General features: G+C 44.8%; 1 protein-coding gene across 2 annotated transcripts in view; it reads left to right on the forward strand.

Annotated features, from left to right (window-relative positions):
* The first annotated feature begins 1,676 nt into the window (after window positions 1–1,676).
* The window catches only part of Peli2 (pellino E3 ubiquitin protein ligase family member 2), a 134,190-nt gene continuing 111,861 nt past the window's right edge, over window positions 1,677–24,005 (forward strand). Inside the window, exon 1 of one of the 2 annotated variants that reach the window (XM_042682517.1) lies at window positions 1,677–1,995. In XM_042682517.1, coding sequence (XP_042538451.1) covers window positions 1,919–1,995 — 77 coding nt within the window. In that variant the 5' untranslated portion in view covers window positions 1,677–1,918. The remainder of the gene's footprint in view (window positions 1,996–24,005) is intronic. The other variant, XM_042682518.1, reaches the window with a different exon arrangement.

The following is a 24,005-nucleotide window of genomic DNA, read 5'->3' on the forward strand; positions in this document are numbered from 1 at the left end:
AAGAATTTACTTAGTACTGACCTCAGTTAATATTTAGCTAATATTAATCAATTTAATTGTTAATCTTAGTTAACTTAATAACTAATTTAGGTTTTACTAATAGTATATTACTAAATTAGTTATTAATGTTTTAATTATTAAAATGACCTTTAGTGAAAATATTTTGCATATTTTCTACATGGAAAATAGGCAGGATAGCTCAATTCCCTTTAGATAATTACTAAAATTAGTTGAAGCTAACTTTAATCAGATTTATTTCTAGCTTATCAGTGGTGTGGCTTTTGTTACTTTGGAATAATTTACTTCAAAAGCCTCAATTAAAAAAAAAAAGTCAGTTACTGAGTGAAGTAAAGTCACCAGAAGCATCATGTCACTACAATAATAACCTGTCAGAGAACGTTACACACAGGGTGCTGAACAGCAAGAATGGGAGGTTACAGATGCAATTATTTCTTTTCTAGCCCTTTACTTAGGGTCACAGCCAACCAGGCGCTGTTCATACGAGGCTTTGGCAGTATTTCTTTCTTTTAAATATTCAACAGTCTTGACAGGCAATAATATGTACTTTCTAGTAGGTTGCCAGTTGCTTAATAAATGTTAGAATAATAAAATTCCGAATGATGAAAAACAGCAGTCAGTAAAACTATTATGGTCTACAATATTTTAAAGCCGTAGTAGTAACTTGTAAAAAAAAAAAAAAAAGAACACCACCAAAAACATAAAAAGGAAAGGAGGCATTGGTTAAACCCTGGTCATAAAGGAACATTTGTACTCTCTGCAAAATCCACCCAGGTTAATTTCCTCTTAAATTCTTTCGGGGACTGAATGAAAGCTGGGAGAAAGAGGATAAAGCATACATCAACACACACCCCCCTTCCCCCCTTAAAACAGAAACACCACAAAACTCCCGCGGCGTTCTGCAGAGGGGGAAGCCGAGCTGGCCGCGTCCTAGGCGACTTCGGGGGCCTTCGAACCCCCTCCCAGTCCAGGCTCCCCAGGCGCGGGGTTGCGCAAGCGAAGGCACCCTGGAGCCCAGGGCCCCTGGGTGTCAGGCGGAACCCGGGGACACCAAAAAGGCCAAAGCTTTTGTGGAGCAAGGCAGTTCCTAAGAGTGACCGGGCTAACTGGAGCGGCGCTTGGGGACCCCCCCCCCCCCGGGCGCTGGGCTTAGGGGGACGGACTGGGGGAGGGGGGTGCCCCGTGCGCAACTGGCCGCGGGAAGGAGAGCGGGGGACCCGCACTCCCACCCCCGTGATCGCTCCAACTTTTCGGGAAGAAAGTGGGGGAGAAAAATAGAGCTGCTCCTTTAAGGGCTTCCCTTCCCTTTTACTCTATGTTTACATAACACGGGGCCGGTCCCCGGCGGGCCGCGGGGGCGGGGAGGGGGCGCGGGCCGCGCGCGCGGGCGGGGTGGGGGCGGAGGGCGGGGCGGCGGCGCGGCGCGGGGGGTGGGGGGGGACGGCGGGCGGCTCCCACCTGCCCGCGGCTGCCAGGCGCTCTCCGCGGCGCCCCCGCGCGCCCTCCCCTCCTCCCGCCTCCTGGCGCTCCCGCTTCCCCCCCCCTCCCTCCCGCGGGGCTTCGGCGGCGGCGGCGGCGGCGGCGGCAGCAGCGGCGGCGCTAGGCACCCGCAGGTTCCTCCCCCCCCTCCCCACCACTTCGCCCCCCCACCGGCCGCTTGGTCCCATTTGTTGCGGGGGTCTGGCTCGGGGCGGCCGCGGGGCGCGGAGCTCCGGGGAGCCGGGCCGACAAGTGCGCAGCCACGACGGAGCAGCCGCGGGACTGGCCGCCCCGCGCCCCCTTCGCCGCCGTGCCCTTCCCCGGCGCGCTCACCCCCTTCTCGGGATGGGATTCTAGCGGCGGCGCGGACTCGGCGGGGATCGCGGCGGAGGCGGCGGCGGCGGCGGCCGAGCGGGGCTCCATGTTTTCCCCCGGCCAGGAGGAGCCCAGCGCCCCCAATAAGGAGCCTGTGAAATACGGGGAGCTGGTAGTTCTGGGGTGAGTCGCGGCGGTGAGGCGGATCTCTGGGTCAGCGTGGCGGATGGCGAGCGCCCGCCACCCCGAGAGGGGCCCGTGGGATGGATTCTTTTTTTTGGGGGGGGGGCTGGTGTTCGTTCGGGGACCGCCGGGGCGACTCGGAGGCCGGGGGTGCGCGGTCCGTTGGGAGGAAGCGTTAGCGGCGGTTCCGGCGACCCCGCGGGGAGACGCGCGGACTCGGGGACCGAATCCTCCTCTCGACCTCGGGGTGGCGGGGGGCTGCGGGAGGCCCGCGTTGGGCCGAGGAGGGCGCTCGGGCACCTCCGGGGTCGCTCTCCGGGCGCGGAAGGCCAGCCGGCCGGGGCCCCCGGGGAGTGTGTGTGAGTGGGTGGGGGGGGTCCCTTCGTTTCTCTCGTACCGTGGGTCGGGAGATCCCGTGACTCCGATCCCCCAGAGCGTGGACTGGGGACTCGGGCTGCCCGGCGCGAGCCAGCCTGGGGGGGCGTTGGGGCCGCGCTGGGCGCGCATTGTGACGGTGACCGCCGCGGGCGCTGAACTGTCTGTGACCCGGGCGGGCCAGTCAGCCTCCGCTTCCCCCAGACCCACGGCGGGACCGGGATCGGGACGGGACCGGAGGAGACCCGGGCGTCCCGCGATACCACGCGCGGGGCCGCGCACCCCATCGGGACCCCGCTCTCGGGTGCGGGGCCGGGCTTGGTGCCCGGGTGGCGGGGTGGCGGGGTGGCGGCGGGGAGCTTCGCCAGGCGGCCCGCCTCGGCTCCTTCTTCGCTGGTGGAAAAAAAAAAAGCAACAAAAACCAGCACCACATTTTGAACCTAGTAATTATCTACAATCGTTAAACGGCAGCAATTAGAGACTTCATCTACTTCCTGAGTTTCCTCGTGACATTTCTATTGTTTACCCTTAATGAGCCCGGGAGTGCGGCTTTCCCGGGGATTACAGCGGGATAAAGTGGGCAGAGAGCGGGGAGCGCGCGGGGCGCGGGGCGCGGGGGGAGGAAAAGGGTTCGGAACTCGGTTGATGGCGCGGCTGGGGTTGAGTCCGGGGGGGGGGGGGGGGGGGAGGAAGCAGGGTCCCCTGCGCCGCCTGGGACGGATCAGCCCTGGGAACCCGCGCGTTTCGCGGGCGCACGGCCTGGGTGGAGAACCTCGTGGGTGCTGCGGGGTGGGCTCGGCCCGCACGCGAGCCGTTCTCGTGGCGGCGGACGGACTCTGGGGACTTGGCAGAAACGGGCTTCAAGTAAGTGCTGACTTTAAATTATTTTTTTAGAAGAGAAGCTTCTAGACACAGAACCTCCCCCCCCCCCCCCCCCAAAGTTGCTGGAGTATTAAGCGGGATGGCACTGGCAAGTCTCAGTACCTGTTTCGAAGCTGCTGGCCGAGGGGTACCCCCCCCCCCAACCTGCCTGGGAATTGCACTTCAAAGACAGATGTTGGAGTTCGCTGGCAAGAGGGCGGGGTGTCAAGAGAAAAGCCGCAGTTTAGTCTGCCTTATGTAACTTTCAGCTCAACCTCATTTTGTGGAGTTTGGCTTTTGTTTATGTGGCTGGCTTCAAAGTATGTTTAACACGGTGAACTTGACACGGAAGATTAGCTTAGGCCAGAGTTTTATTTCATTATTTCCTTTTGAGGCCATCATTTGTGGAGAGGTTTCAAGCATGCCAGGGGGTCTGGAGGGGGGGCCGTCTGGAGAGGTTTTGTGTTCTTAGAACTTGGGCAAGCAGCGGGCGTTACAGTCAGGGGAGGGATTTATAGTTTGGATTGCCGACTGGAGTGGGCTGTGGAAATCCCTTGCCCTCTGCCCCCTGCCCTGCCTTTTCCTAATGCTTTGCAGGAGGCACTAAGGATGAAGAAGTTGCTTAGGATGAAGAAGTTGCTTGCTTAACGGTTGCGGCAGGGCACCTACTGTGTGCTGGTACTGTGTAGGAGTTGGGAATCCAGCCCTATAGCAGGAACTTTCTTTTAGTGTGTACCGACAGGCATAAGCAAGAAAGACATATGGATAAATGAATAATAAATGACAATTTCAGTTTCCCCCGTTCTTAGCAAACGTGGTTAGACCTGATGCCTGTAGATGGGCATTGCCTTTTTCAGTTTTCTCAGGGAAGGTCTCTGAGGAAATGAGAAGAAAGAGTAGGAGCTGTTAGTCTGGTTTTTGAATACTTGAACAAGTTGTGGTCTTTTTCTTTTATGGAGGGTTGGTTTCTGACTGCTGAAATATTGAACACACTGAAGCGTGCTGGTCAAAAGTGAACAGGTAGATTTTAAAGAGGCCTTTATTAAGTAGTTGTAATCCAGCCTTAGGACTTGAGACAGTTGTCTTCCTTCTTAAAGGAACAACATTCACATAAAAACGACTATGACTGCATGCCTGATCCTCTAAGACATAAATGTAAGTAGAGAATGTCTAAGTTATCCTTAATGAAATTATTATTGAGGTACAAAAATGCCCAAAGCTTATTATGACAGATTCTTTAACTTGCTTATAAAACACAATAGCTGTGTGACTGTCCTCCCTACTGCCCTTCTTGGTTAAAAAAAAAATGTTACCAGGAAATTCAGAAGAGCACATGGAAAAGTTATTGATAGATGTCTACATTCACATACAAATCTTTTTGCATCTTATGGGTTGCACAATATTAAGAAAATGACACAGAGCTAGGGTTTGATTGGAATGATCACATTTTGTGAAGATCAGTGAAATATAATTCTGACCAGCTACCAATCTTTGTTGGTCCCCTTTTAATTGAAGGTGGAGGAAAATGAATCATCTACACATAGGGGTTTTTTTTTTCCTATTAATTTGAAACTTGGCTAACATTTATAGTTGGGATGTTGTTTAGGATTTGGGAGGTGGTTCAGTAGGTTGGAAGAACATGCATTTATACTTAGGGAGCCTGGATTCAAGTCCTAAATAACTTGCTGACTGGTTTGTGATTTAGGCTTAGTTCCTCCTCCTTTTCTGTTTCTTCAGCAATAATAAAATGATTGACTTAGTAGCTTTTCTTGGTCTGTCCTCTGTAATTCTGTTTGGTAGTTCAAATGTGGAAAATATATAGTAAAATTACAAAATCTAACTTGATATTTGATTGAGAATGTGTGTACTGTCAAAAGTAAGGTTATAGAATTCAAACGAGCACACATGTATCCATTAAAGAGCAGAAAAGACTAATGCTGTGATTACTTTTATGAAGTTATAGATGCACACAGCAGTTTTTTAAAAAAGGTACAATGACATACATATATTTGATTCCTTGGTGTTAGGTTGTTGGCATTGAGTGAAACTTGCCATCCAAGTTTAAGAAGGCACATGATTTTGGACTGGAATTACTAGCATAGTAGGAGTTAATCTGGTAAGAGAACTTAGGACTGGAAGAGGCCTGAGAGGTAATGGTACATATTCAACCCTTTTATTTATGAAGAAACTGGGGCTCGAGGAAGGAGGGAGATTGATTGTATGCTGATCTGAGCCATTCTCCACACAGTTTCCTCACTGTAGGGCAGACTCCAGCCAGCTTTTCTGATCAGAGCCTTATCTGAACTTGGTTTGAAGCACACAGCTGTCTTGTGACTAATGGCCCAGCATATTTTTTGGGGAAAATACAGCTTACTCTCTGAGTTCCTCTCACCTCAGGTAAATTATGCATTTTGTAAGGCTTTATCTTTCATTTGATGCTTCACAGTATGTACTTTTCTATTGGCTCTCTCAACCAAGAATTCTTAACCTAGGAGTAACAGAATTGAGAGATCCACAAAGTTGGATGTTACATGTTTCATGTTACACAAACTGAAGGGTGGGGGTGTGGCTTCATTGATAGAGTATATGCTTAGTAAGCAAAGGGCCTGAGTTCCACTAAAGAAACAAAAATACCATAACCAGCCCTGAATTTAGAATTTCACTCGATTATGAATGAAGGCGAACAGAAGGACCTGTTGTATATTTGTTGTTTAGGGATGCAGCTCAGTGGTAGAGTAATTGCCTGTGTGCAAAGCCCTGGGTTTGGTCCCTATTACCAAGCACTTCCAGAAATAGAGGTGTAATTATTTCCCAGTTTGTCAGTTTTGACAACTAAATACTGCTGATTTCATTTGTAATCAGTCTTCTGTGTTTGAAAAAAAAAAAACAAAAACGTATCTCTGAGTAGAGCTCTGGAGGGCTCACCAGCCTGTCAAAGATATCAGTTGGCACAGGCAGAGGTGCAAAGCCCTTCTTCAAGTGAAGACTAATACAGATGACTGAGAAATGAAGTAAAGGAAAGCAGGAGAGTATAGCCGTTTTGTCAGATAAGACAAAAGGAACTATTGCTTGAAGTGTTTAGCAGTTCCCAATTTCTATATGCTTTGTGTTTGACACTCGGGAATTTGCCTTAATGATTCTTCTCTTGGGTATGTTCAGGAACCTTAAAATATATGCTGACACTTTTCCTTTTTCCATCCTCCACTCTAATTTAGGTCCAAAGACTCCATACACTCACATTTTTTCTTATTATAGAATAAAAGGTTTTTGAACTTAAAAAAATAAAGACAAAAACCCAACCCAAATCTTCCCTGTCACTCAGCATGTGAGGTTGTGGTGTGAAAGGTTCAGATTTGTTTGGATGGATGGAGCGTCTCATTCTGTGGGCTATTAACGGTTATGATGTTATTGGCTTTGGGTTGCTATATTTTCCTGTACTAACTTTAGCCTTGTTTGGAGTATGTGGCCGTCTGTGTGGCTTTGTGGCTTCTAGGCTGGCTTTCTCAGACTTCTTTCTTTGACACACCAATACTGAAGCCTTTATTAAGACTTCCCATTTTTAGTTGTATTTCATCATGTGATCACTATTTGAGGATGCTTTGTATAAGCAAAAATAAAACCATCTTAATTCAGGTTCCAGCAGCTTTACCGAACACATTTTATCCAAAGGATAAAACACACAAAAGACCAAAACAAAATGAAACTGTAGTAGTTGCTGTATTTGAGTGAGACTGATAGTGGCACTGAGGCTGTGACTCTACTACGTTTTTCTTTCCCATTCGAGAAAACAGAACCCATATGGGTTTTCCATATGGAGACATAGAGTCACACCAGGCAAGCCAGGAATTTACTCATTCAACAAATACTTATTGGGTGTTTACTCTTTTAGGCTTGGGGAATACAGCTATGACAAAACAGATAGGTTCCTGCATGGTGAATTGACAGACTTTCTTGTAAGAACTCCTTAAATATTTGAACATCTACAAGCTTTGGCTATGGCTTTTGCCAGGTGTGTAGAGCAAAGAGCCTGTGATGCTGGTATGGTATCAGGGTTCCCTAACCTCTGCCAGAAGGAGAAGGGGCCCAAGCTAAGGGAAAAGAGAGGCAGATGTTCTCTAGGAAGAGGCAGCAAAGTACGCTGGGAGCTAGAGGTGAGTGCTATGTGTGGCTTTTTGAAGGAACAGTGATGCCCTGAATGGCTAGAAAAGAGTAGTTGCTATATGAGGATGGAGACAGGCTATGAAGGGCTTTTAAATTAGGAAGGGTTTTGCACTCCATTCTGAAACGCAGGAGGCATCACAGGGTTTTCGGAAGGGACAGGGAGGTGGAAGACTGAGGAAAGATGAGATGGTGGAGGACTCTTCAGAGATGGAGGGAAAACTGAGGCCAGCGCCTACCAAGGAAAATAGGGATTGAAGGTGAATCAGAGGCAGTTTCCTGGGCTTCAGATTCTGCTTCCTGTCCCTTCCGAGGCCTAGTTGCATCCCTTGTCCTGAACTCTGAGTGATTGACTATTCAATCAGTTAATTAGCTGAGGACCAGCACTGCATCCAGCCCTAGCCAAGGCTACGGTATCAAACGACTTCCCTGACTCATGTGCTTTCCTACGCCTCATGCGCTGATATTCTAGCTGGGGTAAGATGACAAGCAGAAGATCAGTGAAAAGGAGAATACAGCAAAATAAGGGTTTGGGTTGGTGGGTGGGGAGGGGTCTAGCAGGGGAGAGTCTGGAGAGTCCAAAGTAGTAGGTGGACCTATTCGACTAATCCTGGAAAAGCTTCTGCCCTTTGACTTTTGAGAAAATCCACTTTTTAGTTTTGTTTGTTCCTCCCTCTCCCCCCCCCCCCTCGTTAAGCTACTTCAGTGAGGTCTACTCTTATAGCCAAGAGTCTAAGTTATTGCATGAATCAGGGAGGCAATGTATATAAACAGTTTACCAAAGGGAAAAATAGAAGTGTAAACAAGTATAAGGGCAGATATTTAACATCAACACAGACATGCTTCAGTCTGTGATACTACTTGCTCTGTATTCACAGTAGTAAGTGCACTGACTGGTCTAACTTTGAAGTTTGTCCTTGAGGACAGGGACCCTGTACTTCACCCCTGTGGTGTGTGAGACACACCTTCTGAGATACAGTAGATGCTTATGGAGCATGTTGAAAAGTGGATTTCAGCAACACACCCCAGCACAGCTATCACCTGTGCTCTGTAGATGTTTCCAAATTGGAAGGAATCTTATTTAGCACATTTGTAGTTTTCTTACACTCCTATCAGCCGTTAAGAACCCAAGTTCTGGGCACCTTAAGATGCTAAACTACTTTGCTGACATCATCTATTCCAATTTCAATTTGTTTGTTTTTCTTTTTTTTTTTTTTTTCTGAGTTACCTAACAGTCACTTTGACACCTGCAGAATGTTGTGCCTTGAAGGGAAGCTGGCCATCTGTTCTGATTCCACCAGCTGCTCTGTAGTGGGCCACATTGGCTTTGAAAGGCTATGGTCATTAATGCCTGTTAATAATGGCTGGAAATACTGTGGCACACAAGCCTCTTAGATGACAGACAGACCTAATGAATATGCATCCGAAGCACTTTCAACAGCAGGTTCACGTCTCCATAGAGCTTTCTTTCCAGCCATCCACATAATGCCTCTCACTCTCAAACACTTAACTTGGCGTGTCCTCTGCTTTTCTGCTTCTGCAGTCTGGATTTTTTTTTTAAATAAGAAATCTTTATTACGTGCCTTGTACTTCCATTTTAATTAGTATCTGTTTAACCCAATCCAACCACCGGAGGCAATTGCTTGTTTAGCTTCTTGGTTGTGGTGTGCTGGGCTGTGTACTGTACAAATTGCTCAGAGGAGCCTTGGTAGACACTTGCTGCTGCCCTATCCTTCCTTATTCCTACCTGCCCTCTTGTGCCTCCTGCTCTCACTAGGGCTGCTCATTTTAATCCCAACTTGGTGTTCCTGTGCAGTTAGGTTTTTCCTGGGACACTTGATTGATGGAGTACTTTGAAGAGAGGCCCTTTCTTGCAGAAGGACCATAGACATACAACAATGTGCTTTCCTACCAGATCCCAGGAAATGAGGCAGACTCCACCCTTCTCAAGGTAGTTTTTCATGTATTTGAGCTATTCTTACCTAGTAAGCCCTGAGTTGCTCATCCCAAAATATCGGGTGAAATAATCGTCCTAGAAGGCTGTGTAACATCATAGAGGCAGAGGGTATTCCATTTTCCCAGCCATCTTGTGGCTGGCTGGAGTTAAATAGGGAACGTCAGGAGTTGAAAGTCAGCCAGAGCTTCTCCTCCTGTTGGGTGTGCTGCCCCTCCCTCCCCTTGAATTAGGGTTGGTCCATGGCAGTGGAAGTGAGGTAGCTGGGTTTCTGGATGTTTGCTTTAAAGGGATGTTGTAGTTTCTGTTTTTACCCTGTGAGTTCAGCGCTCCGGCTGCTATAACAGAGAACCATATAGACTGAGGGTGAGGGTGGCCACAATGACAGAAATTTACTTTTTCTTACTGCTGGTGCCTGGAAGTCCAAGGTCAAAGTGATAGCAGTTTGGTACCTCCTAAGACCTCTGCACCATTGCGAACACACCACACAGAGCAGTCACGAGCTCCCAGTACCCTCTGCTCAAACAGAATCATGGGCAGATAAGCGAAGGGTTTATGGGTTTTTTTTATTAAGCCATTTCATTTTGGGGAGGTTTAGCTAAACAGCAGTAGACACTGCTACAGTGCTTAATTTGCATGTGATTCTGTTGTTAGATCTAACAACTAATAAGAGGTAAATTCCTCGAGTTTTGCTTGAGTAGTTCTTATTTCCTTCAGGTTATTAATTTAAGTATAAACGTATTTACAGCCTTTTGGATGAGTTATTCTAACATTAAGTATTGTTTGGGTTTGACTATCTTAGTAACAAAAGTGTTCGTGGAATTGCTATCATATAAGTCATTCACCTGCAAGTTTCTTTGCATTTGTTCGTTTCTGTCCTGAAATTTGTTGAGAGTTACACAGATGACAGTAACCCAGCTGAGCTAAGAACCATACTTCTGGGAGACTATGACACAGATTTTCAGGTACTAAAAGGTCACTTGATAGGAAATAATAGGACTCCTAGAGAGTTGAGCAGAAGCCATCTATTCCAGCACCTGCAGGTATAGGGGTCAAGTATATGGGAAGAGTGCTTGATCACTGTAGTTACTAGATCAAAGCTCATTTTTATGGGTTGTACCCATCAGTGAGAATATAATACAGTCTTGAAACAGCCCGCATGTTTCCAGGGCACTGTGGAGAACAATTTCAAGCCTGGTAAAAAGCAAGCAAAGGCAGAAAGTTGCTCTGGTGCTGCATGGCCTAGGGAGGCCCAAGGTGCTCTCTGCAGAGACACAATGTGTGAGTGATAATGTACCAGACACCTGCAGGTGTTCTAGGCCAGAGAGAACTGAAGGCATGGGAGCCACCAGGCACAGTTTCCAAACTGTGCATGTGCCCTAGAGAAAAAAAGAGACAGACTACTCTAGTGGCTACCTGAGATGAATGTAACTTCGAACATCTCCCAACTTCTTTTGAGGAATTCAGATATTTTCATTTCAGTCATGGGATGAAAACTAGAAAGTCTGGACTGTCACATTTGATCCTTTTAAGAAATTTAAGCTTCCAAATTTTGTAAACTGGTAGCATATATAATTACGTAGTTTTTAAAGCTTAAAACTAAATGGGGCACTACATATAAAATTGCCTGTGTCCTATAGCAGTTTATTTTAAAACCAGGATCATTATACATGCTGAAGTTGAAAACTGCTTGCACATGCACAGTCCGTCTTAACGCTCAGTTTGCGCTCACTGATGCTTCCATTGTTGCTATTTGATGACAGTGATTTCAACTAAAGGATCGGGGAAAACTGGAATCCATGTATCCCATAAGCAATGCCAAGCAATAGGTCTTGCTTGCTCTCTATGTATTGAGAGAAGCTTGTTATGCTGGGAGCGTTTCTTGCCAGACTCTATTAGGTGTTTCATGTTATCCTTCCATGAATTGGATTTTAAGATTTGGGCAGTGAGTTTCCAGCTTAGTGACTTATCCACGTGTACTCCCCTGCTTGATGGCAGAGCTGGTTGAAAGGTAGGTTCTCCTGACTCTGAGGCTTGACTCTTGCAGGTAGAGACAAGAGACATGAGTATTGCTGGGAGATGAGAAAGATTTCCTGGGCAGGCAGCCTTTGAACAGCCATTTGAAGGGTGACCTTGATTTTTTTATAGAGCAGGAGGAGTAAGGAGGCAGAGGGATTTTGGAACTGTGAGGAGTTTGGCTGGAAGCTAAAGCATTGGGGAATAAGTTAAAGCGAGAAAGTTAGGTTGGAGTAGTATCAGCCAGTCAGTACATGCTTAGGCTAAGGGTATGGTGGTAATGACAACAGTGCTTGCCTTCTTGGAGCTTGCATTTGACTGGCAAAGAAGGACTTTAAGCAAATTACGTTCTGGCCAGGCGCTGCCAAGTTCATTTACTGGAGAGGAAAGGTTCCATGGTTCCACTGAGATGGACAGGGCCAGCGTTCATGGGACAGGGCAGGGATGTGGTGGGAAGGTACATCAGGTACATGGAGTGGGAAGTTGGGGAACTGAGAGACACAGTGATTGGAAATGAGGGGTTGGAGGACTGCGCAATAAGAGGGTTGTGAGCCCAGGGAAGACACAGACTTCTGAGAGTGGGAAGTAATAACGTTTCAAGGCGTTATTCTAAACAGTAGGTAGCTGGCACAGTTTGAGTTTTCTGAGTAGGTGAGTGAATTAGGCCTGTGTTTTCTCTTTTGTAGTCCCTTTCCCCTGTCAAGGGACATTCAGCACTCTTGGTGTGTTAGGCCCTTCTACAATGACATCCACTGGGAAAAAGGATTATTTGTTCACTCTGGCTTGTTTGCAGAACTCAGCCTGCAGTTGATGAAGTTTTAGGGTTGAACTTCACTGGCTGAGCAGTGAGGAGACAGAACACTTTGCCTTTCCACACTCCTCTAACTGTGCTGGGCCTGCAGGCCAAGCTATGGTGTCCCTGTGCACTGCCCTGGAGGAGAGGGCTGCAGCCCGTGGGCCTCAGTGCTGCCCATGGCCACCATCTATGGTGTAGTGGGTCACCATAGGAGGAGGGACTGGCTGCTCTCCTCAGCTCTCTAGGGTGGGTTGGTTCTTCTGCAGTGGGTCTTCACTGCCCCTGTTATCTCTTGCTGAACTGGACTAGCAGTAGTGTGGGATGGGGGCCTGGCCTCTTGCCCCAGACCAGCCTCTCTCATGGTGCAGTGGAGCAGGTTTCTGTTCTTGCTGTTTGCAAGTTACTAACTGCTGCCCTGCCTGGCTTTGGTGCTCACCTTCAACCTCTGCCTGGCCTTCAAGGTACCCCCCTCCCTTCCCCTCCCTCCTCTTTCCTCTCCTCCCTCCCAAGCACATATTGGATATTCTTTTTTTTTGGGGGGGGGGGGTCTGGTCGTGGGGCCTGAACTCTGGGCCTGGGCGCTGTCCCTCAGCTCTTCAGCTCAAGGCTAGCGCTCTACCACTTGAGCCACTGCACCACTTCCTTTTTCTTTTTGCTTATGTGGGGCTGAGGAATCGAACCCAGGACCTCAGGCATGCAAGGCAAGCGCTCTACCACTGAGCCACCTTCCCAACCCCCATACTGGATATTCTTGTTAAACACATAGCACCAATAGTTACCAGCAAAGAAATTTTTTTTCCCTTCTGCTTACCACTTTTGAGTTTTGAGGAAAACGTTTGCTTTGCCTTACTTACATACTTGTGTTCCTAGTATGTTTTTAAGACGTTAAACATACGATTTCGAAATAAAAACTGAAACTCATCATGTCTGCCCTCTCATTTACCTGAATATATGACAGCTGAATTAATGCTTTAAGAAAGACCTGCTTTGATCATCTAAAATCATTCAAAGTTCACTTCTCTGCTTTTTGAGATGACCCATTGAATTATTCTTCTCTCTAGAGTAGTTCTCTAATTGAGTTGCAGCCACACACACCCTTGAAGTTTTTCTTTTGTCCTTTGCTGTTGCTTCTAGGCTAGCATTTGCATTTGTTTTATAACCTGGAATAGGGAGCTTCTGGCACTTTCCCTATCCAGTAAAGGTCGGCATTTGCCTGGATACTAATGCCTGTGCCTGTTGAGTTTTCTTTTCCTGTCTCTTGATCTTCCTGTTAGTATTGATTAAGGGAAAATACTGTCACATCTCCTATCTCCTCCCTGACAGTGAGTGCTTGGTACAACTTGTTCTTGTAATGGGCTCTCGTTCAGCTACTCTGCAAAGCATAGGCCACAGCAAGCCAGGAAAAGGCCTTTTATTTGCTTACACGGAGTGTTAACTTGGACCAGATGTGGACCTAGTTGATGAGCCCCGGTTGACTTCCACCCTTATGAAAGTGGCGTCTGCTTTATGCTGTGCAGTTCCAGCCTTTCTGGGATGGCAGTGAGCCATCTCAGTGAATGATGGGGTGAGGTACCTATGTCCTGGGGTTCCTGAAAAAACATCTCAGCAGACAGGTATCTAAGATATCAGACAGTAAAATGCCAGGGACAAACATCTTGGTAAACAATATTTGATGTTACCTGAGGGAAAGCAGAGGCCTGGAAGGGATCAGGGAAATGATTCAATCAGTAGATTCTGATAATGTAATAAACTACACAGGGTGAAACCTGAGTGATATTCGCACACCAGAATGCCCTCCAATTGAATTATTGTCTTATAATGGTTGTCTGCTCATGTATTACTGTTTTAAATATTAAAAGACGACATAAGTCACTTTATCCCCTGATGAGAGGGAAATGACACAAATCTTCACTACTTTAATAATTTGTATGCCCCTGCCCCAGCATGACTATGGAAGCTCACACTTGGGGTTTATTGGTTGGAAATCCTGTCTGGGTAATAGAACACACAAGCTCTTGTGTTGTATCACGAATAAAGCTGCTCCTTCATGGGAGAAGGCCTGAGCAAAGGGGTTTTCCCTAGCTGGGCTAGGTTTTCAGGCTCTATTGTAAGAGGCAGGCAGAACTGCAGACCTTCACCGTGTAAGAGGTTTATTAAAGGGCCTATGTCCCCTCCCCTGGCCAGTGCTCCATCAGGGAGAGGTGGTGGTCTCCCTGAACAGATGAGGCAGAGAGCTGAGCATCCAGTGATTGAGGCCACCCAGAAAGCTCATGCTTATCTGCTTCTCAAAACCCATGTACACATCTTGTGCTTAAACCATGAATTTACAGGCTGGAGGCACTCCACTGAGGCCATATTATTGTTAATAATAATTTGTGAGGAAGATGAGAAGGTGTGAATCTTCAGATTGGCATTAGATTGGAAAGCTTTGTTTTTAACTAGACGCTGTCTGCAGCATCCCCTCCCCCACACTGCTGGGTGGCTCTGTTTATATTTCCCTTGGTATTCCTCTTCTTCAGGCCCACAGAAAGGGTCAAAGGATGCCTGCCCCTTGTTTTTCCTGTTAGCTCCATTCAGACAAGATTTGGACAATAGAGCTCTCCTCCCTTGGGAGAAGGGCTTTCTATAGCCTTTTAAGCACAGTCTAAGTGAATCTTTTTCTGGTCTAACTTTCTCTGGTTCCACTTAAACACCAACCATATTAGTTACTATTCATCATACCCTCTTCAGTCTTAGATGTTAACACTCATCATTTAGCTTTCTTTCACTGGAAAATAGGCAAAGGGAAACTTTTTTAAAGGCTATTTTTTTTTAGGAAATATAACTAAAAAGTTGTGTGATAAAATGATATATAAAGAATATTAACAAAATTTGGAAGAGAAGAAATATCCCTTTTTTTTTGTGGATCGTGGGACTTGAACTCTGGGCCTGGGTGCTGTTCCTCAAGGCGAGTGCTCTACTGCATGAGCCACAGTGCCACTTCTGGTTTTCTGGTGGTTAATTGGAGATAAGAGTCTCATGGACTTTCCTGCCTGGGCTAGTTTTGAACTGCGATTTTCAGATCTCAGCCTCCTGAATAGCTACGATTATAGGCGTGAGCAACTGGCGCATGGCCATCACTTATTCTTTATATGTGTGCACTTCTACTTATGGCCCATAAACATAGATATTTTTATATACCTTGTTTTATACATAGTATATGTGCCTCTTTTTGATGTATGTTAGTGCTAAAATGCAAACATCTAAAATAAGCCAAATATAAGACATGTATTTTCCTTAATCAGAGTAGATGTTTTATGAATTTTGCTTTTTATGGAGGGCAGGGAAGTGCAAGACTTTTCCCTGTGAGTGTGAGGGCTCTCTCTATTGTTCTAACAGACACCCTGAGAGAGGGAGAAGCAAATGACTCTTCCCTTGCCTGAGAGTACTAAGACATTTCTGAAAGATCAGGAAAGAACAGCACGGATGTAAAGGGCATGGCTTCTGAAAATAATTCTATTGGGCAGAGGAAAGGTCACTTTATGACAGTGAATTGTATACATGAATTGTCCAGACAAGCCCACAGTAACTTATTCCCAGGCCTCCCCTTCCTTCTATCCCTCCTGGTATCGGTCATTCTACCGCTGTATCATCTCCATAGATTTGTCTTCCTCCTTTTGCCTTCATCTCCTATGCTGCTGTACACTGTACCCTCTGTCGCCCTGTGGCTCAGTGCTCTCTGCCTGCAGCTCTGACTCACCCTTTAGGATATATAAGGGCACTATGCTATTCTTTACTCTTCCTGGTTATCTTTCTGTGCCTTATATATGTGTCCTTCCTATTGGGCTCCTTCTGAGGCCAGGGCCTGGGCTCTAGCAGCTGCAGTCTGTCCCAGCACCTATACCTTGTGTAGTGGCTGCCATTGTGTGGAAGGTCTGAAGCAGTAAAGAACTGTCCTGAAATCAGAGCAGTACATACATAGTAGATGACTTCTTCTCTCTTTTCATTATTCTCAACCCTACATTAAAAAAAAAAATTTGCTCTAAAATGGGCAATTAGTTTTTCTGTTGTTTTTTGTTTTCTTTTTTGGGTCCGGTCCTGGGCCTGAACTCTGGGGCTGGGCGCTGTCCCTCAGCTCTTCAGCTCAAGGTAGTGCTCTACCACTTGAGCCACAGCGCCACTTCTGGCTTTTTCTTTTCTTCTGCTTATGTGGTGCTGAGGAATCGAACCCCAGGGCCTCATGCATGCAAGGCAAGCGCTCTACCACTGAGCCACCTCCCCAGCCCCGGCAATTAGTTTTTTTTTCTTTTATAGGTTTCCTTAAAAATACTTCACCGTATCTCCCAAGGTGATGTTGAAGGGTGGTAAAGTTGCTCAGTGCCCAGGCCTTCTGGGTGCTCATTGACAGTTGACTGAAGGCCTGGAATGAGATGGTAATGATACTTAAAGTTTTTCTCCTAAAGTTGTGTTTGTTTGTTTTTTATTTTTGTAGGTTGTAAGTCTTGAACTCTGGGCCTGGGCACTGTCCCAGAGCTCTTCAGCTCAAGGCTAGTGCTCTACCACTTGAGCTGTTACAGCACCACTTCCGATTTTCTGGTGGTTTATTGGAGATGAGTCTCACAGACTCTCCTGCCCGGGCTGGTTTTGAACCCCAGTCCTCAGACCTCATCCTCTTGAGTAGCTAGAATTACAGATCTGAGCCACTAGCTCCCAGCTTCCTCCTAAATTTTAAGAGAAGGAGTTCAAGTGGAAGAAAACTATGATGTGACCTGAAGCTGACAGTAACTCCAGCTTTTGGCTTTAGATATTTTCTTAGTATGTAGCATTAAAAGTATTCCCAGAAAAAAAATCAACAAACCCAGCCATATTTTGACAGTGATAAATCTTCATTTTTACTCAGAATTAGTTGCTCTGGTTTCTTATCTTTTCACTCTGAAGTCACAGATAAAATATTCTTCCCATTATTTTTTCCACTGATTCTTATCACTGTTGGCTTTTGCGTTTGTATGCTGGCTGGGTTCTTTGTGTGCTTTCACTCTGGTGCTTTCTGCTTTTTAGCTCCTTCCCTTCTTAGAGAACTTCATGCTTGCTTGTCATGCATATATGATACTCCGCCACTCCCCAAGTTGTGATGTATTCTGTTTTTGTGGCCCTATCAACATACTTGCTATTTGTTGACTTTTTTTCAGTCATACAGTGTTTAGTGCAGCTTGTTATGTATTTGAAGCAAGACAGCTGGGGGTACTTTAAAAGCCAACTAGAAGTTATTTTTTCCTCTTTTTCCCTTTTAGTCTTTTAAATTGTTATCATGAACAACCAGAAATCCTGTGATTAAATTGTTTTGCTTGAGAGAGTTGTATGGAGCAGGGGAATATAAGCCATCTTTTGCCCAGTGTTTTCTATCTACTTATTGATATTATTGTTACCTCCAAGTAATTGTACAAGAGGGTTTCAGGTTAAAATGTCCATTTATGAGGACAGTATGCCTTGATGAGTCACCCCTTCCATCATTCAACGCCCTCCTCACTCTCTCCCTTTACCCACTAATCTCATCCAGTTTCCTAGTTCCACTTCCCATACGTACATTGAGTGAGTGTGTGTCTGGTTTGGCCTCCAGCCCCCTCCTATTAGCTTCCACCCCCTCCCTTCCCCCCTCTCCCCAGCCACAACTCAAGATAACCTTCTGATAAACTGGCCTTTAATTATTCAGTGGTGTTACACCACAGAATCTCACTCCTACATACTTCAGTCAGTTTGATTGTTTATATATGCGTATGGCCCTATATATGTTTATGTTTTAGTTCTGAGATCTACCTATGAGGGAAAACATATACCCTTTGTCTTTCTGAGCCTGATTTACTTTGCTTAGTCTGATTTTTTTCCCAGGGGTAGCCAGGGAACACAAGCCAGCTTTTCTCCTTGTTTTATCTTGCCCCTCTTCCCCAATCTAGTTTCCCTCCTTGCTTTTCTATAATTCTCAAATGAATGTTCATTTCAGCTGACCATTTCCATTCCCGTTCTTTTAGGGACCATAATCAGTAATGAAATGCCTACAGTTCAGATTATATATGGGCTTTATAAGGAACAAAAAAGGAAATATGCTGATACTTTTTTAAAAAAAGAAAGCACATAATCAGAGAGCAGTGTAGTGATACATTACTGTTAGTTAAAATCCTTGTTCTCAGTTGTATCTCTGCACATGAATGCTATATTCTAAATGGAAAGCCTACCCAGACACAACCCATATTCCCTGAGCATGTGCACTATGTGACTTCCCAGAAAGCAGGAGGAAGATGGCCTGCCATTCAATGTGTGTCCCAGTCTTTGGGAGGAAGCTGTAATCCATTTGATTGGTGAACTGTGGTTTTGTAAATCGGTCTCATGAATTCATTCATGTAGTTTTGACTGGATTATAACAAGATTGTCTTATGGTATCTGGCTGATTATTTTTGCCTTGTAGATTTTCTTCCCAAGTATGTATGATGGGCACATGCTTTCAATAAAAAATGAGCCAGAAATTGCAAATACTGTCTTAGGAAGAGAACTAATGTTCAGGGACAGTAACTCAGAGATTGTTGGGGGAATGGTGGTGGTTGATGAGTCAATTTGTTACTGAAGATCTCTCCTAAAGTGAGATTTCTCTGAGAGCTGACATTTTGGGCTTTCTGTTATAAATGTATTGGCTGCACATGGTTACTATTATTAAATTGAAAACAGCTTTTGCTTTTCCAATAGAATATAATTCAAGTCTGGAATGCTTACTTTTTCAGGATGTGGATTTGGTTTTAAAAAAAGAAGAAGAATAAGGCCCATAATATAATATGCTGGATCTTACACTAACCAAGAAAACTGAACTGAATAATCAGCAAACTCTGTTTTAGGCAGAAAAGATTCCAGACTACTGGATTGCTTCAGGGGCAGTGAGGCACCAGAAATGTCTGTAAAGAATTTAAAAAGAATTACAGTTGATGATTGTGCCTTCTCAGATATGTGTTTGGAGTCTGCTTCAGTCTTTCTCTGATGGGTGAGGCTGGCCTCTTTGATCTTTCTGCACATTAGTGATCACTGAATAACATTGTAAATTTGGGAGCAGTAGAAGACTGGGGACCAAAGGAATCCTCTGAAAATCTCTTTCAAATATTTTAAGTCATATAAAAAAAATAAGAACCAAGCAACAATGGTACTAGCGCTCTATAACTGAAAATCCCATTCAAATATTTAAGTCACATTGAGATTAAAAGTCAAGCAACAGTGGTAGCTTAGCATTCTATAACTGAAAATATTTTTCAAATATTTAAGTCTTACACAAATTAAAAAAAAAATAAAACTCAAGCAACAATGACAACTTAGCACAAGGGCAGATTGTAGGAGAGGCATCTCTGGTAGCTGAGAATGCTTGGTTCACTCACATTCTGCATAGCTGGGTTCTTCAGGGCCTCAGAGGGTGTGGAGGGTGACAGAATGTGGAGGTCCATAATGTCTTCCCACAGCTGGGTTACAGGGTCTCCATGGGGCACAAAGTGTGGTGAAGAGTTGAGGGTCCATAGTGTCTTTGGTTGTGCCCACAGTTTTTGGATTCAGATAGTGTGGCAACAAAATAAACAGGTGTGCTTGGTCCATCTGTGGAACGTGTAATTTAGAAGCATCACTGTTAACTACTAGATTATATTTTTAACCTGCAGTTTCTTGTAATGCATTGGGCTGTTGAACCCATTTCATCCTAGGAGAATTGGGACTGAAAAGCAAAACTGGGGCTGTTCACATGTAGTCTTGTCATTCTCCAGGGCTATTCAATTAGAGGGATGCCTTTTCTTGAATAAGAATAGAAATAGTTCTTGACTGTGTCAGCCTGCTGACCTTGGTAATTCTTACATCCTCTGATGTAATTTAATAGTGTAGTGTATTGGATGTAAGGGTTTTAATTGATGGATGTACAAAGTGCAGATTTCTATGGCACTCCTACCAATGGCCTCACTCTTCGGTTGAATATGAGTCTTTTTCTCTTTGTTTCTTTCCTTATTCTCTTCCCATCTTTCTCCTCTTCTGCCTTCTGCTTCTCCTTGTAGGTGTGTAGTCTGATACCATTCCCATTCAGGTAGACCTTCGTCACTCTGCCTCACAAACTTAAGGGAGTCTTATGTCCAGTAAATGCCACAATCTATAATTAGTTCATTTGTCAGCATCCCCTTGAAAAATTTCCTTGCTTTCTGGATAGCGGTGACATTGTTATGCCTGACTGATGTCTTCAACATCAGAAAGGTTTGGTGTATGTTAGAAAAACAAAGGAAATTCTTAGCAACCCAGTAGAAACTTGTTTTTACTCACTTTCTGTTCAAGAGGGCAGAGTGTTGTTTATAGTTGACAATAAAGGACGTTTATAATACCTTTCAGAAAGTGTTTTTCAATTTTATTATTTTTTATTTATCTTTAATATCTTATTGTTATTAAAGGTACTGTAAGTCAGGTAATGAGTACAATACTTCTTGGACAACATCATCCTTTCTGCTTTCCCTCATTTTCCCCTTCCCATCCAGATCCATAAGTTGCTTAGTTTATTTTTTACGTGATGTGTTTTGAATACAGTGACTGCACTTGCTCATCCTTCCTCCTTCCATTCTTAAACTCCCTTCCCCCCCAAAAAAGCCACAAAATAATGAAAACTGTTATATATATCATTTAGCATTTAGAAGCCTTTCGTAACTTTAACTTTTTTTTCCTTAGAAGAGAATGGCTGCTGGATGTGCACATAATAAGATGATTTTGTCACGTGAAATTTGAGAGACTTATTTCTTTTTTTTTTTTTTTTTTTTTTGAGAGACTTATTTCTTAGTTATTGGAACAAGCAGCAGAGAAAAAGAGAGCTTTTCTTGAGTCACGTGACATGTAATTCCTGTGTGTCTAGATTAAAGTGGAGGAAAAGAATAAAAACCCAGGCTTCTGAGAGCTTAGCATGGCAGTGGATCCCATGTTAGTGTTAGAATGGAGAACTTTTCCTTGTCCCATGGAAATGCAGTTTCCTGGTCAGGAGACCTGTTCCTTGTCACTTCCAGAATGCTGGTGATCTGAATGCCTTGGGTGTGATTCTTCTGGATATTAGGTTCATGTTTGTTAGAAGGAACTATGTAAGAAGGGAGAGGGGTGGTTGTGCATGCTTTTCTTCCTCTGATGGTGTTTGGAGTTACTTTTGACAGTACAGTTAGCATAAAAAATTGACCACTCACATTCACATATGGGCTTGTAACTGTATCATTGTTTAAGAGGCAAGATTGTCTGCTTGTGGTCCAACTTGAGTCTGGTGTTTGAATTTAAGCTCTTAAACTGGCCAGGCACGAGATGGCTCACACTGGTAATTCGTAGCTACCCAGGAAGCTGAGATCTATGTATCACTGTTCAAAGCCAGCCGGAGACTATATCCAGTTAATCACCATAAAACTGGAAGTGGCACTTTGGCTCAACTAGCCTTGAGCAAAAAGGACAGTGCCCAGGCCCTGAGTTCAAACCCCATGCCCACCACCACCACCACCATCGCCAACACCAACAAAAGTCTTAAAACTGTTCACAGTTTTTCTAAGTTGCTGAAGTGAAAAAACAACAAAACAAAACCAGTTTGATCTTTGCAGGCCAATTCAGGAAACTTTATAGAGTGATACTTGGGTCATTCTCCCATTTTTCACCTTGGAGTGGGGAGAAGGGCACCTCCGCTCCCTGCTTGGGGCATTATGGGAGACTCCAGGATGCGTGTTTCCTGGGGCACCGTGGCTGCAGACAGGCACTGGAGGAGGGTACACGGCATGCTCACAGAGCTGCCGAGAGGCACATCCCACGTGCCCCTGCCTTGTGTGCCCCCCCCCTCCCCAGCACAGCACAGATGCCTGTGTGTGTTACATGCTCACCTGAGCATTCATGCTCAGACAGTTGCTTTTTCTAAGAACTGGCTGTGCTTATACAGAGTCATTTTTCACACGGAGGGGGAAGTAACGTCAGGAGTGTAGTCTTTGAAAACTGTACATATGTTTAGCAAAAGTGCTGAGACAAAAACATTGAATTTTCACATAGGTTTTGACATGAGGTACCAATACTGGATGGGAACAGTCTTACTATGGGAATACAAAGAACATTATTTCTTCAGGATTTCAGGACCTCTTCAGAATCTCCTGCAAGTTAATTAACTCAGAGTACAGGTAGTTCTGTAGCTTTTTGTCTTTAAAAAGGTGTAAAGATGTTATTAGTTACCTTCTGCAATGCCTGTGCAGTAAAAGCCTAGAGCAACAGCTGCAGAGAAGCAATATTATAGGAATATTATGTAGTATGGGAATTGGCAGTTTGAATTTGTAAATTGCTGAATTTAGACTTTTCGTAAAATGTCCTCTTTGGTACACTTTTAAGAAGTCAGGTCTAGTCAGGCACCAGTGGCTCACACCTGTTATCATAGCTACCATCAGGCTGAGATCTAAGGATTGTAGTTCAAAGCCAGCCCGGGCAGAAAAGTCCATGAGACTCTCATCTCTAATTAACCATCTGAAAACTAGAAGTGGTGCTTTGGTTCAAGTGGTACAGCAGTAGCCTTGAGCTGAAGAGCACAGGGTCAGTGCCCAAGCCCAGGGTTCAAGCCCCACGACTGACCCTCCCCCCCCCCAAAAGTTAGGTATTAACTAGAGATGTATGAGTTATGATGGAATATTTTTAAATGTTACTGATTTGATCACCTAAGCTAATGTCTGCATTTATTTAGTTTCTCTCTGCAATCCCTCTGTAGCAGAACTAAGAGAGCAAATTGTTTATAAGCTATTGTCAGTGTAGTAAAATCTGTTGACTCACTCAACGTCTTTGCATCCTCGGGCTTGATTATAGAAACCCTTCATTGATAATTAGAAATGAACTCCCTCTGTGCTGTACGTGTTTTCTCAGGTGCCTTTTTGCAACCCTGCTCTCATGAGCAGGTGGGGAAGGCAGTGGGAAAACTGGGACTACATGTGATCCCAGGGTCCCAGCTGACAAGGAGCTGGAGGGATTTTCAGAAAGGAGGCTTGCCTTTTTCAGGGACACCTGGGTGGAGATGGAATCCTTGGGTAAGCCATAAAATCCTTAACTACCTAACCCAGCGCCTGACCTGGAGACATCGCAAGTGACAGGGCATGACAGATCCAGTCAGTCCTTGCTTTGTTGAAGGCCTGGGGTGGGGAAGGAAGCTGAGGAAGGAAAGGAAGACAGATGGACCAGGGAAGGGGACAGGAAGGGCAGGGAATGTGGCTAGAGAGACACTGGGACTGTTGAATGGACTGGGTTTTTTTTAAATACTAGGTTTTCTTTGTACTTGGTAGTCTCACCATTTAATTGTCTTAGACTAATGATAAATCTATATAAAAATCAACTTCATATATTTATTTTGTTTGCAGTTGATTTTCTAATTAGAGCATCCTTTAGTGTCTTGCTCAGAACGCCTAATTTCCTATTTAAGTATAGCTTTCCCCCATTTATCTCTCCTTTTAGCATTGTTTCCTTTTCTCTCCTCTTTTTTGAGTACACTGTTCTGTTGGTTCATTTGCTTCAAATTTTTAAATCTCGAATTTGCTTTGGAGTCAAGTGATGATTACATGCCTTACCTTGATCACTTGGCTAAGGTGATGTCTGCTTAACTTCTCTGAAATATTGCTATTTTCTCTTAGTAATAAATATCTTGGAGGTGCCACTCCCAAACTAATACTTGTAATTCTCTTTCAGTTCCTTCTTATTTTAACATCCCAAAGTAGATCTTTCCTGCAGTAAGTTTGCCTAATGATTAGGTATTTCTTTTATTCCTTTTCCGCTTCTTTTGTAAGGAATAGAGCTGTCCCTTCTTTTCCACACATGCATTTACTCTATTATTTATAT

The sequence above is a fragment of the Dipodomys spectabilis genome, unplaced genomic scaffold (genome assembly GCF_019054845.1).
Source record: "Dipodomys spectabilis isolate Male_0828 unplaced genomic scaffold, ASM1905484v1 ptg000073l, whole genome shotgun sequence".
In the NCBI taxonomy this organism is placed as follows: domain Eukaryota; kingdom Metazoa; phylum Chordata; class Mammalia; order Rodentia; family Heteromyidae; genus Dipodomys; species Dipodomys spectabilis.